The following is a 21106-nucleotide window of genomic DNA, read 5'->3' on the forward strand; positions in this document are numbered from 1 at the left end:
CTCATAGCTCTTCGTTGCATTGAGTCGAAGGGTTCAAGCTGGTATCTAAGTGCTCCCGCCCATAAGTGACAGCAATACTCCATATGGGGCCGGATTTGCGATTTGTAAAGCATTAATCGCTGATCCGGCGTAAAGTAATGCTTCGCTCTATTAAGCACACCGAGTTTTTTGGATGCCAGCTTCACCTTATCTTCGAAGTGGCCACGGAACTCTACATCACTGAAGATGTCGACACCAAGGATCCCAATGCTTTTAGAGATGTTAAGAGACGTGCCTTGTAACTGTGGGGCCACAGCAAATGGGGTTTTCTTAGCGGTGAACGGGAGACATTGGTACGACTCGTATAAAGGGCATGACTGACTTAAGTTGCTTATAGCAGCTTTAATCAGCAACCAGAAACCACGATTTCCAGAGTAATGACATGCCAGCCGCTCATCAATCCCACTGATGAAATCGAGTTTCACTGTGACGATGATTTTCATGATGAATTACATGTATAGTTTAAAAATTCCAAATTATTTATCAAATTTACATTCTATTTGTTATGGATACATTCTATGGTGGGGCAAAATCTACATTGAACATGTGCAAGATGTTACGTAAAGCTCTTTGTTGAGTTAAAAAGACTTTTTAAATAAATGGAAGTTTAAAATTATAGAAAAATACATTAAACCGCGGGCCATGAGGCATTTGAACTACGAGTCCTGTACTTAGATAAAGTACTTACTTGAAAATTTTGACAGTGCCATTATCTGGCTATCTGTCACTGTCATTAGCCGTCACTCGAGGTGATTGATCAACGATTGACTCAATTTATTTGATTGATTTTTTATTTTTTTTGTTCATTTTCTTAGTTTATCCGTTAGTTATTTTTTTAATTCTTTACTTAAATTTTTCGCCATGGATTTTAGTAATACAGGCGGATTGCGAAGTCCATTTTCACCACGAGTTCGACAATCTATAACTGGTCGAAGATCTATTGGGCTGTCTTCTAAAAAGAATCAGAGGTAAAAATTATAACCTGTTAATAACATAAAATTGTTTTAGAAGTACTAAACTCATTTTGGCACTGAGCTCTATATTTTATTATAGTTTCAGTAAATTTCTACACTCATCTGGACAACAGAACGGCGATGTCATCTATAAAACTCCAATAAGTACAATAGAGACTTATGGTTCCCCACTACCTGTAATGGTCACGGAGACACTCACATTTGGTTTGTAACATGTTTCATATCTACTATTTAAATGCATGTATTTCTGTAATTCATATCCACTTATCTAATACTTATACTTTTAGAAATAATATAAAACAGTATTTCCCATTTTCGCGCGTTTTTGCTATTTGTCAAATGCAATTTATACAGTATTCATAAATTGAAATAGTTATGAATATTTTTTTTCTATAGACTTGAATCCTCAAGTAAAGTAATGCTTATATATTCTGTATTTACTTTTGCTTATTTTTTATTAATTGTACATATATGGATATTTATTTTTTATCTAGTAGATATATATTTTTTCAATCTCTACTTGCTGTTGGCTGCATATGGCTTTTACAGCTTTACTGAATATGTGCAGGGGTAAGTGTGGGTAGAATTCTAAGTCCGCGGGAGGCAAGCGACGAAGTGTAGACCCTTACAGATGGATTGCACTGTTAGATATTGGATCACAATATGTCTAAATAAAATATTTTAAAATTTTAGGTGAATAAAAAAAAGAACAACTTATACTCTCACATACAAATGATTTTTAAAACTAATTGAATTTAATTAAAGTGTATGTATTTATTTAAGAACTCTTTATCAATGCTATATTTTTACATAACTTGTTAGATTTTGACATGTGTATCACTGGCTAGTTGGAAAAGGCTTTGTTGTCGAGTGTACTTAATTTTGAGTATTATTTTTGGAATTGTCATGTATGCATGACACATGAGGGTTTTTTTAAAGAATGATAATAGAATGGTAACCCCGCCTACGCTATCGGTATACACTGGCGGGGCACGAGTGAGTGATGATAGGTGAGAAAGACAAAGCAGATCAGTTTTTAGCCCATCATATATGAATACATACAGTTTAATTTATACCAACTTAATCGATAAGTTTTTTTCTCTTTAAAGGGAAACCACATGGAGTAGATTTGTTTATGTTATATTGCTAGCAATGGGACTGGTAGTCTGCATTACTAACAATCCCTTCCCCCCGACACACGAAGGTTGTGTTGTGCTTGTACACATTGTGAATGTGATGCAGCGAGCGGCGAGGTAAGCGTGCGGCTGTGGGCGGGCGGCTGGTGCTGGTTGGTGGCAGGGCGGCGCGTGCTGTGCTGGCCGCGCGAGGCCGCCACCAGACCCCGCCTGGTTCTTGCCCCGCTGCCGCCTGTTGGAGCTCACGCTGCCGCAGACCGACCTAAGCCCATAAGGCTGATAAAGTTGCCTTGTTCTATATAGGATGGAGCACAAGTAAGTCTCATTGCTTTTCCCTTTTATTGTTTTTAACAAATTATGACTCTCTTTAACATATATAAGAAATTATTCATTATTCATAAAATCCTTGTTTAGTTTAGTTTAATTTAGTACCTTAATGACTTAATCAATAAGTTTTTTATCTCTTTAAAGTAGTGAAAACATTAAACTTCTAAATCAAAAGATATGGCTGTTTATGGTTCCATTTATATCGTATATTCTGACAGTATATTCTGACAGTATATTCTGACAGTATATTCTGACAGTATATTCTGACAGTATATTCTGACAGTATATTCTGACAGTATATTCTGACAGTATATTCTGACATTCGTAAAGGGAATCAAAAGCTATAGGGTATTTCCTGTTGACCTAGAATCATGAAATTTGGCAAGAAGCAATGTCATGTAGTACAAGCTAAGGAAAAAATTCGAAAACCATAAATTTGTAGTTATTTCACAAAAAAACTTGATGATTTTGTATGGAACCCTCATTACGTGACTTCCATTAGCACTTGACTGGCTTTTTCCTTATTTTCCAGATGCCATCGTGTATTGGTGTATCGCCAGAAGGCATTGTTCGATACTGGCCATCAGTGGGCCAAGAGGAAGTGTATGCAGACGTGTCAGCCGAACTAGCCGGGCAGGAGTGCGAGCGACTTGGAGAACACTCCCAGGCAGGCCTGGTTCTTGCCACCACTACATGCACTGTTGTTTTACTCAATCCTGCTGTTGTTGGTAAGTATCTAGCATTTACTTTAAGCTACCTATAAAATTAGTATAAAATTAAAACTACTACGTAGGTAATATAAAATATATAATACAGAAATAAAACAAGTAATAGAAATGTCACTGGTTATTAGAATTACTATGTTTAATTTTGTTACTATTATATTTATATGTATGTGACTGACTGTGACTGGTGTGACCTACCTTTTTTTTTAATTGGTAATAATGGAATGGTAACCCCACCTGCGCTATTGGTATCCACCGGCGGAGCACCAATGAGGGACAATAGATGAGGATGAAGCAGGTCAGTTAGCCCATCGTCACGATGAGCTACATGAAGAATTCAACAAGAATTGTTCACAATGATTTCCAGGGGGAACCACATGGAGGTATATTATGTAGTAACAATACAGATAAAAGGCGCTGCACACAAAGCAAAACAAGAAACAAAAAATATACCATGGGAGACAGGCGTGACAGATATGTATGTATGTATGTACCACATGGAGAAAAATATGTAATCCGCCATTTTGATAGGGCATATAATGTTATTGATTTTATTATATTGTATTGTCATCTAAATTAAATGTGTGACCAAATTTCAGATCAATCTGACAACGGGAATGTTACGATAAGTGTTTGACCCAAATAAATAAAATAAAGCTAAATATATTGTTAAAAATAGGTTGATAATCAAAGCCTAGTGTTAGTCCATCGGTCAGTAGTAACGGTTAGAGATTGATGACTAATATGGAAAGTCATAGAACTTCTACTGATAATAATATTCTTTCTTTATCGTACACGAAATGTAATGTTAACCACAATTAATTTTAGATGTAATGTACAAAGGCAATCTTATCTCTAATAAGAAAGTTCCAGCAAACCTTTTCATAATAGTAAGTCAATCTTTAAATGTTTCACACACATACTAGTGGTAGTGGAATTAAACAAAATAATTCTAGTCAACAGTGATGTGAACTTCAGCAAAGTAACTCCTAGTTCAGTAAAATAATGGAAATGACAGACAAGCTAAGAGGGCACCTAAATAAAATGTATAATTCATTATCATCATCATCATCAGCCTTTAACAGTCCACTGCTGAAGATAAGCCTCCCCCTTGGGAGGTTTTGTCAGTAGTTTACATGCTTAGCAGGTGAATTGGTAACCACAGTTAGGTTTTAGAGATGTTTTAAGAAGGACACTGTTGCCCATTTCTCACCCACCCTTAGTCGCTTCTTACGACACCCACAGAAATGGAAGGGATGGCTTATTCTATGCTGGTCCCCACATGGCCAATGTAATAATTAAAAATTACAATTCAACAAGTTTTTAAGAGTCATCTTATTTGTGTCATAGATGGGCGAGCTACTGTGACTTGTCGCACTTTGCGACCGCCGAGTGGATGGCTGGGCGGCATCGGTCGACGTGTATCGTTGCTGTTCTTTGGCTCCATGCCTGCTCATGCAGAAACTGTAAGTGTTATAGAATATACTATATCCATAAATGATTTACACCAGAGCAAATAGATACAGTTTAGAATCAAGCCAAGCCACTAATAGGTTTTCACAAGTAGTAACAATACAGATAAAAGGCGCTGCACACAAAGCAAAACAAAAAACAAAAAATATATAAGGTGTTACTAAATTATCTGCATTCCTTGCTACAAGGCATAGTATTAGATATATACATTATGATAAAAAAGGAATTCCATGTCGAACTAGTATGATATTATTAAAAAATAAAATAAAATACTTAAATTTCTCATTCATACAATATATATTCAAACAGCCTGTGAATAAAAAAATTGCCAACTCAGTTGGTCTCTCGCTGATATTATATTTTCCGAAAATATGCCGATATTAAGAGTTTTAGAAAGAGTATTGCAGTTGTCGCTAGCACTCTTTGTTATTTTAAAATGATAAATTCTATCTACCTTCGCTTATACTATATTATAAATGTAGCACTTTATGGAATTCAGATGATTATTTATTAAAATAGTCTGAATTAGTCTGAGGAATTCCTCTACTAGAAGAACACTAACTAGTGTTCTTTAAAAAATTGTAAACAAAATAAAAAATAATTTTTGATATTTGAAACTTTTGTATACATTTAGCTTATATTGATTTTTTTGCCAGCATTTTTGAACAACAAAACACATTTAAAGTTTATGTTTATGTGTATAGAAGCTAGTGGGCGTAGTGGTGATCCCCGACAGCGGCGCGGAGGGCGAGGAGTGCGTGGCGCTGGTGGCGAGCGGCAGCGGCGGCGGCGGCGGTGGCGGCGGCGGCGGCGGCGGCGGTCCGGTGCTGCAGCTGTGGCGCGGCGCCGAGCTGCACGAGCACAGCCTGCGCCGCGCGCTCTGCGACGCGCACCTGCAGCCGCACCACCACCCCCAGCACGCGCAGCACGCATTACCCGGTATACACCAAGCTATACACCAAGTACGAACATCTTCGTACGGGACTCGTTTCACTTTGACCAATGGTAAGCACTTATCAGACATAATATCATTCTTTACAGGTGATTTGAACAGTTTGGAGATAATGGCGCTTGACGTTCGAGCGAGCGGTAACAATGGGTTGTTGTTGCTGATCGCGGCCGTCAACGTCGCAAGGTCGCCGGAATTGAGATACGCTATAGGTAATACAGTTATCCGTAACGTTCGTAGCTGTCTATTGATGTATAAGATAGTTCATAATAAATAAACACTATCGGAGATACTACATCTAGTTCCAAATTAAGTACAGTTGTACTATGAATACTAAATGACTGATTTAATTCCTTTTCCTTGTGAAAACATATTACAAAAATAAAATAACCAAACCAATACAAATGGATGTAATCATGAATACAAATATTTGTAGTGTGCGAGGATCAAGCTCGCAACCGCTAGAGCAGCATAGTCATCAGTATAAGATAACAAGGTTTTCTCAGGGTTGGCAACGCGCCAGTGACATCCCTGGTGTTGAAAACGTTAACTTATTCCAGTGGCCGCTTATCATCTACGGGCTGTTCGATTTATTGGCATGTTTGTTTGTGTATGTGCGCAGCGCACGTGTCGGTGGCGGACGCTAGCAGCCCGCGCGTGACTTCGCTGGTGGCGCTGAGGGGAGCGCCCGCCGCGCCCGACGCGCCGCCGCGCTTCCTGCCGCTCGGGCCGCGCGCGCTGCTCTACACGCACGCCTCCGTCGCGCTCGTCTCCAGTTAGTATTAGTCAATCAGTCAATGTATTTGTTTGCATATTGCTGCCGCTCAACTCTCACAACATTATTCCGAACTACATCTCTATACTAAATTTATAAACAAAGATGTCATTTTAAAGAGAATAGAAGTATATTGAGTTATAGTTATTTTTCAATATTTAAATTATATCTTACCTACAAAAATAAAAAGTGCAGTTTGAAATTGGTTGTAATCCTGGTCACGGCAACAAATTGTTAGTAAGCAAATATTTTTGAAAAATTTACATATTCTATGGGCATACCGATGGGCAGTGGCAATCGAGAGTAAGGGAGAGGCCTTAGCAGTTAGTCTGGATATTGCGAAGGCCTTTGATCGGGTGTGGCATAGAGCGCTGCTTTCAAAGCTACCTTCATTTCTCAAGGAACGTAGCATTAAGGTCGTAGTCGACGGTGCATGCTCTGATTTAAAACCTTTGAATGAAGGCTGTGTACTATCTCCGACTCTGTTTCTTCTGCATATCAATGATATGTTACAGATAAGTAATATTCATTGCTATGCGGACGACAGTACAGGAGATACATTATATACCGGTCATGCAAAGATCTCGCGGGCACATACCGATGAGTGCCGGAATAGACTTGTGTCTGAAATCGAAACTTCACTCCATCAAGTTTCGATCTAGGGTGAACAAAATCTTGTCCAATTTAACCCCAAAAAGACACAAGTCTGCGCGTTTACCGCAAAAAAGACGCCGTTTGTCGTATCTCCTCACTTTCAGGGCACTTCCCTTGATAAAAAGTCAAGTCTAGGAATTCTGGGCGTTGATATATCTTGCGACGTCCAGTTTTGCGGTCATCTGGAGGAGAAGGCTAAGATAGCTTCCAAAAAGTTAGGAGTGCTCAATAGGGTGAGACGATATTTCATGCCAGAACACCGCCTGAAATTATATAAAGCCCAAGTCAGGCCGCATATGGAATACTGTTCTCACCTGTGGGCAGGAGCGCCACAGTACCAACTCCTTCCGTTAGACCGCATTCAAAGTCGGGCGGCTCGAATTATCGATAGTCAACGCCTTACTGTCCGACTTGACCCATTGAAACTGCGCAGAGATTTGCGTCTCTGTGCATCTTCTACCGAATTTATCATGGGGAGTGTTCTGAGGAATTGTTCGGATTGATACCTGCTGCTGATTTTCACCACCGTACAACCCGCCACAAACTAAAGTTTCATCCCAATCATCTTGGCGGTCTTCCACCGTGCGTTTTTACTTTCTTCCACGCACAACCATTCTTTGGAATCAACTTCCAGCAGCAGTATTTCCGAACCGATACGACAACATGACCTTCAAAAAAGATATAATTTTTAAAAGGCCGGCAGCACACCTGCAATGCCGCTGGTGTTGTGGGTGATCATGGGCGGCGGTAGTCACTTACCATCAGGTGAGCCGCATGCTCGTTTGCCCACTGTGTTGTAAAAAAAAAAAAAAAAAAATTCTTCTGGTGGATGTCGTCTGATATTTGTCATGCGAATTATGCTGTCAAATCCAGAAGGAACATATACAATTCTTTTTAAAATCAATTTTATTGCCGAAAAAGTCTCAATTAATGACTATTAAAGTAACTCTAAAGCGTCTTTGAAGGATCGTTACTTAAAACCAGTCCAAATGTGTTGACGCATTTTTCAATACATTGGAAGGTATTTGATAATTTGGTAGGTCTGTATTTTCTGTGTTTAATTTTTATACTCGTATAATTACAATTTCGATGTGTTTTGCCAGTAGCAGACTATTTAAAAAAAAATGTCATTTTTACAGGCACTGTGTCAAACGATAAGCCAGACATTATCGACGTGAGCAGTGAGGGGGACCGTATACTCGGGGCCGAGTTATGTAATGGAGTTCCGTTGCTGTTCAGCAAGAAGCACGGTGTACTCGTACTCACTACTACTGACAGCTTAGCGCCGCAGCAGTGAGTACTTTATTATCGAACTATTAAAATATCGTCACGATCAAATTACTAGGTATATTGATACCTAGTAATTTGATAGTAAGGAAATTTAGTTCTAAAAAAAACTTACTTTTTGTTATAGAGGATTGTGTGACTCCCCTTTGGGTTCACCGTGCCCTTCTGACATGTACGACAGCAATTTATCACTATATGAAATCGATCCACACGAGGTAATTTACTAATTATATTGTACATAGCATTTATCATGTTAGTAAGGTATTCTTATAATTTTGATAAATTTATTTTTATAGGTTAGTATGGTCACGACGGACGCATGCGGCAAGTTGAAGACGGCATTCTTGTTCCACCTACGACGCGACACGGCCGCGTGCCGCGCGATCATTGACGAACTGTTCCCCGCGCCGCCCGCTCCCGCGCCGCCCGCCGCCGGCAGCGCGCCCTCGTCCCCCTCGCGCCGCGCACCCTCCGCCACCACCACCGTCGCTACAGACGAGGAACAGGACGAGCGCGACGTCGACGCGGTGCTGGACCGGACGGTGCTGAAGATCGCCACCGAGATGCTGGACGACATACCGGCCGGGGATCCCAGGTAATACTCCGTTTTAGTCACTGGTAAAATAAATATTATTGATTTTTGTATTGTTTTTATGTTGAAAAGTAGATTAAGTGTAGGGAATGAACTAAAATCTAAATTTTCACTGAACTAGGTAGGTTTGGGCTGAAAGAATAATAAAAATAACTACAAATGCATTTGAATAACAAAAAAAAAAAAAAAGATTTTCGCAATATAAACAATATTTCATTTCATTTATTTAGTGATACATAGGTAGATAACAATGGATGGTAAAACAAGATAAGTCCTTTATGATCAACCTCATACATCGAGGTATATAAATTTACAAACATATAAGAAAAAAAGAAATACAATATTTATTTATTTACATATTATAGTAAACATAAGTTTGTTGAGGGAAACGTGAGGTTGAATTGCGTGTTCAGATGGAAGCAGCGCGTGAGCGGGCAGGCGACCAACATCGCGCTGGGCAGCTCGGCGGCGCTGCAGGTGGCGGCGCAGCTGCGCGACAAGCAGCGCGCCCTGGCGCTGTTCGTAGACTTCTTGCGCGCCACCGGCCTCGCGCGCCGCCTCGGCCTCGTTACCGCACGTACGTACGCAGCATGCAGCGTCACATTGCATAGTGCGCTGCAGTTCGCATTCAGCTGACTCATTGCACATCTTAAATTTAATATAGAGCACTAAATTAATAAAAGTTCAGTATTATTTATAGACATTAAAAGATTGAAATATACTTAGAAGTATTTTGTAATTGATGATTTGCAGAAGGGGATGTGGGTGGCGGTGACGGTGTTGTAAGCACGTGGTCTGCGCTGGGTAACCTGGCCGAACAGCTGGCGGCCGCGATAGCGCTGCGGCGGCTGCAGCAGGCCTCGTACGGCGACCTCATCGACGCCGCCATATATCAGGTAATGGACTATCCCACCGATTTTTCCTCCCACGAACACTCAGGTTGTGCAATGAGCTCCCTGCCGAGGTTTTCCCAAGAGACTACAGCATGGGGTTCTTCAAAAGGGGGGTAAAGAGGTTTCTTCAGGGTCGGCAACGCACGCGTAATATATCTGGTATTGCAGGTGTTCATAGGCTACGGTAACCACTTACCATCAGGTGGGCCGTATGCTTGTTTGCCACTTCAGTGGTATAAAAAAAAAAAAATTTATATTAATTGCATTATATGTACTATGATCTGTGATATATGATGATACTATGATCTCAATAAAGAATACATTTACAAAATTTGCTGTTATTTCTTTTTAATGGAAAATTGTCTCAGTGTATGTTCAATATCATAAATAGATGTACATGACGTAGAAAATGAGTATGATTGTTTGCAGGTGGTGTGCGGGTCGGGCGGCGCGGGCGCGGGCGCGGAGGCGGAGGCGGAGGAGGAGGCGAGCGTGGCGGCGGCGCTGGCGAGCGGCGCGCTGTCGGCGGCGGACGTGTGCTACCGGCGCGCGGCGGCCGCGGGCCGCGTGCTGCGGGCGCTGGCGCGCGCGCCGCCGCCGCCCGACGCCGCCGCCGCCGCGCTGCACGCGCGCGACACGCTCGCCGTGCTCACCGTTAGTATCCGCGCTATGTTGCTCTATGTGGCTCGTGGGAAACGCCCGTTAAATCGGACATACACCATTTGTAGTCGATTGGGCCTACTTGACTTTAGAGAAGCTACTGTTCTATTATTTGTGAAATAATAGTTATGCCTGAATTATAGACAACTCTGTGTAATTAACGAATCATGTGATGTCATTCGATTTCTAGTTCGGGTCCACTTTTCGGTAACCAAAGCACCTGAATAATACCCAATGTAATTTGTAACTTCTATTTATACTACAATGTGGCAGAGTGTGCTGTCGGAGATGCACCGCTGCCGCGCGCAGTGGCAGGCGCAGCCTCCCGCCCCCGCCCCCGCCACGCCCTCCGCGTCCGCCCTCGGCCCGCGAGCCTTGCTGCCGGCGCTTGTAGAGTTCCACTGTCGCGCTCTCACGTACGATACAACACATTCATAATTTGATCACAATATTACTACCACAATATATAAGTTTTTGTTACAATTTGTATAAAACTTGTAATGATGTAGAAAAGCTGATAAAATTAATGTTACAGTCAATAATACCGTCGTGTACAAAATACACGTTTGAATGGGTGTTTTCCTGTGAGTTATGTTTTTTTTTTTTGTACGACATAGAATGGCAAACAAGCTAACAGTCCACCTGATGGAAAGTGGTAACCGTCGCCTATAGATATGAGCAGTACCATGGACATAACAGTACACACACATACTGTTTCGCCCATATAACCCCCCATTGCGTTGCCATTCCTGAGCACTCAGGTATTATTCCCCTGTAATGCACCCTGTAAATTCACGCCATATCTCACCCTTTAAACCGTAACACAGCTCTGCAAACACAACTGCTTCACGGTTGAAACTCGAATGGAACAGAGGTAGCCAAGCAATCGAGTTTTGTACAAAGTGTCCGTGTGTGTATTGCAATGTGCGTGGGTGGCGTCCGCAGCGAGTGCGCGCGCAGCTGCCCGGACGCGGCGGTGCGCGCGCAGGTGTGGGAGGCGGCGGCCGCGCTGGCCGACTGCGTGCTGGCCGACGTGCCGCCCGCCGCGCCGCACTACCGCCGCGTGCGCGCCCGCCTCATACGACCCTTCGGTCAGTGCGCGTCCCTCGCACACTCTTGCATTATAATAACACATGCATAAAAATAAAAAAAGTAATAGAGAAAACAAGTGATGCACACTCTAGTGTCTCTAAGCTTATGACATCTTATTTTTACACAAAAGTCTTTTTTTTTTTACAACACAGAGGGCAAACGATCATGCGGCTCACCTGATGGTAAGTGACTACCGCCGCCCATGATCACCCACAACACCAGCGACATTGCAGGTGTGCTGCCGGCCTTTTAAAAAGGAATATACTCTTAGTCTAATGTTACTTAACCCTCTGACCGGGCATCCCGCGATTTCCGCATGCAGTATCTACTAGTATAAATTTACGCATCCCACGATTTTGACGTACTCGCATTTTTATTGTTTATTGACTTTGTTATCCCGCAATTTTTGTTTTGGTACATTGACATTGTTTCTCAGAATGTCGCTGGATGGCTAAATACTTGTACTGCTATTTGTTGTCAAAGCGATGTGCGAAAATGAAGCGAAAAAAAAATACGCGGTCAGGGGGTTAATATTATTGATAATGTAGAATAAAAGGATGTGATTTAATTAATTAACGCATTACTAGTACAATATTTACAAGAACGTAGACTATATCATGCTGGTCTATGCCTATGATCCGGCTCGAAGGATTATATTTTATTTGAAGTTAACATGCTTTGGTTGCAGTTGAGGAAGGTCAAACGGAACGCGCGGCGGCTCTCGCGGAGAAGTTCAAAGACTTCGAGATGCTCATAGAGATGTGCTACAAAGCCAATGATATGGAGCGTCTCTACACGTATATAGACAAGTACATCAATGAGGTTAGTCAAGCTGCCTTTAATGGATGTATAAATAATTTAATGGGGTTTTTAAACAATTATTTAGTTCATTAGCTTTAAATTATATAGATTGAGTGTCACTATTTAAATGCTTTGCCAAAATAGGTCAACATTTTTATCCATGTATGCGTAAATAGGGGTCTTTTTATGGGTGAAAATGGTATGGTAATCCCGCCTGTGCTAACGTTGGCGGAGCACCAGTGAAGGGTGATAGATGAGAATGAAAACAAGTCAGCCCATCATGATGAATTTATTAGGAATTAACTATGATAGTTTTTAGGGAGAACTGCGAGGAGGTCGACTTGGTTGGGTATCAGTCTCCATTATTAACAATTCCTTTCCCTCTTGCGTAAATAGGGTTACCATAATGTACACTTATTACTAAGTACATGGGAAAAATTATACTGTATGGTTAAATTGAAAAATAAAAACGATAGATGTATATATATATATGTGTGTGTATGTTATTTATAATGATGTTCTTTATTGATTACTGTGATATAATTTTAAGCATATTAAAATTATTAAAAATAGCCTATTTTTTTTTAAATAATATATTTATAATATTGTGTAAATGATACAGAAATAAGAGGGAAAAAATTCTATTTAAATTTAATTAATCAATTTGATCTGAGAAATTATAGGTTTTGGTGATGTTTTAAGGGCGATTTTGTTTATCGTTTGATTATTAAGTTTTCTTATTGGTCTGTTACGACGGTGACGGGAGAGGAAGCGATAGTTCATTGTATGCTAGCTTGTAGTCGTATTTGGAGGAGGTGGAGTTACGAGGTGTGCGTGTCGCGCAGGGCATGGCGGAGACCGCGTTCGCGTGGCTGTGGTCGCGCGGCGGGCGCGCGCGCGCGCTGCTGGTGCGGGCGCTGGGCGCGCGGCAGGGCGCGCGGCTGCGCGGCTGGCTGCGCGCCGCGCCCGGCCGCGCGCCCGCCGCCGCGCTGCTGGCGCTGCACGCGCGCCGCCACGCCGCCGCCGCCGCCGCGCTCGCCGCCCTCGCCGCCGACCGCCGCTCGCGCGCGCGCGCCGCCGTCAGTACACCCCGCGCTCCCTTATACCGTACTCGTTCAACATCATCATCATCCTACGGCTCGCCATACACAGGCTGCTCGTCCTCATCTCCCACAACCTCAATACTCGCGTACTGCACGGTGTCAGACATGTTTCCCACGTCAAACACTCAGCTTGTAGAATGAGTTCCTTGCCGAGGTTTTTCCAAGAGACTACAGTATGAGGTTCTTCAAAAGGGGGTAAAGAGGTTTCTTCAGGGTCGGCAACGCGCGCGTAATACCTCTGGTATTGCAGACGTTCATAGGCTACGGTAACCGCTTACCATCAGGTGGGCCGTATGCTTGTTTACCACCTCAGTGGTATAAAAAAAAATTAAAAATATTGTAAATGTAAAAAAATACAAAAAAAGAATAAGTTTTAAAAAAAAATCCAGTTATTACCAAAAATAAACGATAATACTAAAGTAACTGCAAATAAATATAAATAAAAAATTAAAACATGTAAATGCACCAACCTTCCAAAATAAAAATTTCATAAATACTTTAAACTTACTTTTTACAGCACGTTAATTAATGCAATATATTATTACAACCTTCTTTGAGATAAATCAAAATTGCCGTACTGGGCAGATACATGCGGGCAGCGGCAGGCAAAAGTTGTAGAAAATCCATATCTGTCGTGTTTTGCGTTCAGATAAATTATTATGTAAACTCATATCTGTCCTGTAATTTAAAAATGGAATGACCTTTTACTTCGAAACATGGCAACCAAGGAGGTAACTAATAAAAGGTTTTATTTAAATTTCGAACTGGATTGCAAATAGAAAGCTGTTTATTGAAAAAAAAATATAAAGGAACATTATGGCGCGTGAAAAATTATTATTGTTCGTTATTCGTCATTGAAGTTAAAAAGTAAAATTGTGTTTTTGATTTCCGCGAATTGTTTGAGAAGAGTACTATACAAGCCTTGGCCACAACTAGGCATTGATGGATGTGCCTTGGCTACGCCTCGGCCCACATTTGCACGTTCGTCCATCAATGCCTCAGTTGCTGGCCGCTGCAGTAATGTACTATTAATTACCACATCACCAATTGGTTCACCTTGGCGACAGACGATAGCGTCGCTGGCGAAGTTATGCGCGGTGGCTTCGGAGGACGACTGGACAAAAAGCAGCGCCTTCGCCGAGGCCGAGTGGCAGCTGGCGCTCGCCGACCACGTGGCGGCGCTGCCCAGCGAGCTGCGGCTGCGGCACGGGCTCGGCGGCGACGACTCCGACGACGGACCCATGCCGCTGCCGGAGGAGCTGGTGCAGGTAAGCACCATGATGGCAACTGGAGACATTACTGGTGATGGTGGTGAAGGGATAGGCATGAGTTTTTTAAAGTGAAAATTTCTTCATTGGCGTAGTGCGTTTTTTGAGATAGAAAAAACCATTGAATTCGCGGCACTGTTACCATTACCGTAACGTCACGATGGGCCAACCTGCTGGGCTGACCTGCTTTTATTCTCACTAGTCGCCTCGCCAGCGTATACCGGTAACACAGACGGGGTTACCGTTCCATTATCACCCATTAAAAAAAACCCTGGCTTTTTTTTAATGGGTGATAATGGTGTAATTGGTAAAATTTCTATGTACTGACGTACCACACCATAGTTAGGAATAGCAATGTATAAAAAATGCATGTGTGTTCAATGTGTTTTATAATATCCATGGTGCCTTTCATGTCTACGGTTCGACGGTTGTTCTTTTCCATCAATCCATATACTGAATTACCGTTTACTAATTCGTACAATAACATTTGCAGATTTACATAGAATCGGACAGCAAGACGCTAACAGAATACGACTATAAGAAAGCTCTAGACCTCACCGACTACGTGCAAGACATGGAGCGGAGAGATGACCTTCGGCTTAGGGTATGATTTGTTTTCACTGGACATATTTGCACAACGCTATCTATTTTTTTTTATACAACATAGAATGGCAAACAAGCTGACGGCCCACCTGATGGAAAGTGGTAACCATCGCCTATAGACATGAGCAGTACCATAACAGAGTATACTGTTTCGCCCATGATACCACCCATGCGTTGACATTCCTGAGGACTCAGGTGTTACTCCTCCGTACCCAGTAAATTCACGCCATATCCTACCCTTCAAACTGAAACACAGCCATGCAAACACAACTGCTTCACGGTAGAAACACGAATGGGATAGAGGTACCCAAGCAATCGACTTTTGTACAAAGTCTCCCTCTGGTAAAACCCGAACCTACTTTTTTGTAACAAATTACTACAGAATAAATACAACTTTTTATAGTAAAAGAATATTTAAAAAGACAAATTTTTGTATTGTGCTGGAATCGAATCTGTGTTTATCGAAACGTGAGGTCATTTGTCTTTGGTGATAAACGATTGACGTTACAACGTTTAATTTATATCATCATTATTATGTTAGCCTTTAACTGACCACTGCTGGACATACGCTTCCCACTTGAGGGAGGGGTTTGTTAGTAGTTGACACGCTTGGCTGGCGGATTGGCAGCTGTAGTTAGGCTTTGGAGATGTTTTAAGAGGGACGCTGCTGCCCATCCCTCGCTGTCACTTAGTCGCCTCTTACGACACCCATGGGATTAACCTATTTATGCCAAGACCACATGACCAAATCGTGTACGGTAAATTCCCGTTGTCCAATGATATATAAATGTTTTATCGGGCTGGTCTGGCTCCTGTGTGCGGCAGGTGTGGTGCGCGAGCATCCGGCGGGACGCATGGGCGGCGGGCGGCGCGGCGCAGGAGGTGCTGCGCGAGAAGGTGTTCTTCCGGCTCGTCGACCTCGTGCACCTCATGGGTGAGTGCAGGCGTCCGTAACGCGAACGGGGGCAAGTGGCGAGGGACAGTAATAAAAGTGAAAGTAAAGCAAAAGTGAAAATATAAACTAATAGCAACAAACTACCGCCACATGATCTAAAAAGACTATAACGTATGGCTTTTTGAACCAACTTTAAAGAAGGATGTAATTCTGAATTCGGTTGTATTTTTAATGTTTGTTATTTTTTTTTATACAACTTAGAATGGCAAACAAGCTGACGGCCCACCTGATGGAAAGTGGTAATCGTCGCCTATAGACATGAGCAGTGCCATGGACATAACAGAGTATACTGTTTCACCTATGATTTGCGGCGCCATTTATAAACCGATTTGGAATATTCATTTATATATGAAAGGATAAACTTTCAGATTGGTATAAATGTGCTCGCCTTTTATAGGTACTTGTATCAGATCTAATCTATATATATATATATATATAACTCAAAAACGGGCTCACCTAGCCAAACCAAATGTTTACACTTTGTTCGAACTATTTAGTAGCTGGTTTATGTGAAGTTTGCACAAAATCAGTCGAGCGGCTCTTCATTTATCACATTTTTTGTAACAAATGAATTCATTAAATGGCGGATCATTTTGTTAATGGGGATTTTTGTGTCAAATTCAAACTTTTTTTAAGATGGGTATTGTGCTGTCAAGTTAAAACTTTTTTCAGTGTTGACAGTACAAGCGTATTTTTATGTCATTCATGCGGTCATTTAAAATTATTTGTTTTTATTATTTCACTTTATACGTAGCGAAGCACGTACCGGGCCGCTAGTTTTGTTAAATTTTTCATTTAATGTCATACATATTAGAAATTGTATTAAAATCACTTTAGTAGTTTAATTTTTAAATAACTGATTTTGATACAATTATAGTTGATTTTTTTTTTTTTGTAAAACACAATCTTATGTATGTTTATTCCCGAAGCTTTGTTTAAATAATCAGCACTAGTAAGGTTTAGTTTGATGGTGATTGAATCTGGCGCAGGCGGCGACGTGGAGGTGCTGCTGCCGCCGGCAGAGGACGTCCTGACGGCGCCGGAGCTGGCCGAGCTGGCATCCGACCCGCAGTTCCACTACCTCATCAAGTACGGCTACCAGTGCATCCACACCAGCCGCACCGCCACCGACCAGCCGCTCACCGTCGACGCATAAACCGCCTGATAACGGTCAAAGATCGACGTGTGGTCCCGCCATAGATTAATTCTCTTAACGTCTCTTACGATACCCACGGCAAGGAAGTGGTGGCCCATTCAATTCCGGGACCATATGGCTGACTCCATTCTCTCTAATCTCATAATATGACTGCGCGTATCTGTAAACTTCTCTCAAGTCTTAGGATGGGTATTACATAAGAGGTCTGGGGTAAGCTATCAAACTTTACTATATGGTTATTGAATCTCGTGAAATACACAAACATTCTTGTACAGGATTTTTTCATAAACTCCTTCTCAGAAATATATATTTAATAAAGGTCCAAGGGTGCATGACTTCTTTCAAGTGGGTATTAATAAATTTGCTGATACATCTCTGTATTTATATTACTAAATAGCCAAAAATAAACTTGCTTCTTAACTGTGAAAGTCTTACTCCGCGGTTATCACAGACTGTTCTAATTATGATTACAAAATTAAAGCGTTACATATTGTTTAGCAATTGAATATATGTATTTGTTCAGCATTTATAATATGATTTTAAAATTTGATAATATTTATGTATTCAAGAATTATTTGTTGTCGTATGAAGAGTTAAAAAAACAGATTTACAGTAAATACTTTATTTTAATATTTAATTAACTTTTTAAAATGTTTGTTGGATGAAATCTCTTAGAGATAAACTCGCTTTTGTACATTACGTTTAAAATCAATTGTTCTTACGTTTGTGTACAACAAAGAATATGAGTTCTAATGTGTTAAACAAACCGGCGCCTGCGACTTCATTCTCGTCAAATATCTAATAATGTCTCCCAGTGTGCTGTTCTGTTACAAAAAGTTTAAATACAATCAACGTGTAAAGTGTGGGGGAGGGATAGTTAATTATGCGGACTACCAGTCCCATTACTAGCAATATGGGTATATCAAGTCGACCTCCACGTGGTCCCCACTGGAAGTCGTCATGCTGAATTCCAATATTCATCGCGATGGGCTAACTGACCTATATTTTCGTCGTCACTTATTGAAGGGGAGGCGAAGCGGGGATTTTTGCAGTGACTCGAGCGTGTCAGATAATTATATGGAGAAAATCCTTGTACTCTTTAATATATACCTCTATATCATACCTACTTGTACAACAATTAGTCCATTACCTTAAGGTTGTCTTGAAAAGATTGCTCTCAGCAATAAGGCCGCCTTACTGTACTTATACAACTGTATCGTTGTGTTTGTAAATTGTCTCGCTTATTTTCTATATTGTATAATGCAAATAAAGTATACTCATTCATTCATTCATTCATATACTTTTAATAAACTTTTTTCGTTTTAAAACATAAACTTTTGAATTTAATAAGTTTCCATGACGCTCGGGCAACTGCAAATTTAGTATAGAGAATGAAAGACAGGTCAATTAGCCCATCGTGATGAATACACTTGGAATTCAGCACGATGGTTTCCATGGGGACCACGGGGAGGTCGGCCTGCTAGGGTATATTGTTAGCAATAGGAATGATAATGCGCATTACTAACAATCCCTTCCCCCCTATTTGACTGCTTTGGACTGTTGTGCTATACCTTATTTTCATTATTTGTTCCTCACTTTAGACTTAGTCTGTTTAGAATAAATATATTAAGCTATATAGGCTAAGTAATATATAGGTAGACATGATAATGCCACTAAAACTGGGTTATCAAAACGCGGCACGGATGGCCCTTTCTTACAGCTTGGCATATATATTTATTTATTGATTAAAAATAATTACAACATCAATGTTATAGACCTAGTGTGCTAACATACAAAATTAAAATAAATATATTTAACCCGACTCGAAATATGTCTGAGCCACTTCTAATATCTTTGGCAGGCTACTACCAAAAATATCAATGGTGTTTATAATATTTAATAACCGTACTGCGAACAAACTACCCTGACATCAGAGTAGCAGCCTAGTATAACGTTTACCCTTAGATTATATAAATACAGTGTCTCCATACAAATGCTTCGACAAAAATGGCTCAACTTTTTCATACAACTTTGCGTGATAAATAGTTATGAGTGATTCCTTTATAACTTCTATATTTATTTTGTCTTATAAATTCTGCATATTTTTAACTGCGTAAACACTCATTTTATTTATTAAATAATACGTTAAGGTACATTTTATGCGTAAATATGTAGAATACTGATAAAAAAACGAGTCAAGTTAAAAAGTTGACTCGTTTTTGTGGCTAGATGGCTCTGTCTATATAATCTAAGCGTGTAACCATACCACCTGATGGGCTAACTACATTAATATTGATATTGAGATAAACTGAAAATGTAATGTAATAACATTTTTTTTATGCAACTTAGAATGGCAAACAAGCTGACGGCCCACCTGATGGAAAGCGGTAACCGTCGCCTATAGACATGAGCAGTATTATGGACATAACAGAGTATACTGTTTCGCCCATGATATTCCCCATGCGTTGCCATTCCTGAGGACTCAGATGTTATTCCTCTGTACCCAGTAAATTTACTGTCATAAGATTACTTCAGGGTAGGGGGTAGGAAATGTGTACGTGAAACACCTCTACTCCTGCAGCTTACAATGACCGTTAATCATCAGACTGGCTGTATGCTTGTTAGCCACCTTTGCAGTATACAATAAAGTCATCGCTATGTTTCAAAGATGCCTCCCGTGTCCGCAAATAAAAACTCACCATTCGATATATTCAGTCAGACTGATTTAGATTTAAGCTAGATAAGTTATTTTTAGACTTAATATAATTAAGTATAAGTTGGCAGTGTTGAAGTGTTCTTTATTGTTTAATCTCTATATGTTAACCCTTAAAAGCCTTGGGAGGAAAGGGATTGTTAGTAATGGAGACCAAAAATCCCATTGCTAGCAATATACCCAACCAGGTCGACCTCCTCGCGGTTCCCTCTGGAAACTATCATCGTTAATTCCTGATGGATTCAACATGATGAGCTGACTGGCCTGTTTTCATCCTCATCGATCACCCATCACTGGTGCCCCGCCAGCGTATCCCGATAACGCAGGCGGGGTTACCATTCTATTATCATCCATTAAAAAAAACCCTTAAAAGCCTGGTTTTTTTAAATCAAATTAAAAAAAATATATAAGTGTTACTTTACTTTACTTTACTGTGTTTACTAATTGGGGAAAATAGTAAAAAAATCAAAACGATATTTTTATAAATTTATTTTGAAAAAAAAAAAAAAACATTTGGTAACATGTAAACAGCCAAATATTAAAATAAAATCGATTGTAGGCGCCCAATGCGATTTATAACTCCGGTATCAAATTTGAAACTTCAAGTATTTAAGGGTTAAATTAATTTTATAATAAATAACTAAAACAATTTTTAATTGACGTCAAAAAGAAGGTGGTAATCAATTTGCTTGTATTTTTTGTTTGTTACCCTCATTACTCGGTCAGTTGTATTTTTATCTGATAGTTAGATAGATAGATAGATAAACACTTTATTTGAGCCATTGATGACACAAGTAAATTAACAAATGAGTTCATACAATCAAATTAATTGCATCTTTTTAAATATAAAACAAAAGATAAAATATGAAAATATGTTTTCGCCATGTGTGTCGCAGTGAGCCAAATATGCAACAGCTCAGTGATAGTTTTG

At 40.5% G+C, this 21106-nt stretch overlaps 1 protein-coding gene across 1 annotated transcript; it reads left to right on the forward strand.

Annotated features, from left to right (window-relative positions):
- Positions 1-618: 618 nt before the first annotated feature.
- On the forward strand, positions 619-20253 carry LOC113510203 (nuclear pore complex protein Nup133). Its single transcript, XM_052900362.1, is given in 24 exon segments — positions 619-1007; positions 1099-1217; positions 2256-2340; positions 2342-2414; positions 2416-2459; positions 3005-3204; positions 4552-4667; positions 5379-5613; positions 5716-5835; positions 6246-6398; positions 8192-8345; positions 8467-8554; positions 8636-8934; positions 9345-9508; positions 9685-9827; positions 10254-10478; positions 10758-10900; positions 11430-11575; positions 12265-12398; positions 13223-13456; positions 14548-14748; positions 15242-15352; positions 16177-16285; positions 17296-20253. Coding segments are annotated over 24 exon segments (3570 nt in total). The 5' UTR covers positions 619-900; the 3' UTR covers positions 17463-20253.
- Positions 20254-21106: the final 853 nt, after the last annotated feature.

Source organism: Galleria mellonella, unplaced genomic scaffold (genome assembly GCF_026898425.1).
Source record: "Galleria mellonella isolate WM207_F2 unplaced genomic scaffold, CSIRO_AGI_GalMel_v1 utg6482, whole genome shotgun sequence".
In the NCBI taxonomy this organism is placed as follows: Eukaryota; Metazoa; Arthropoda; class Insecta; order Lepidoptera; family Pyralidae; genus Galleria; species Galleria mellonella.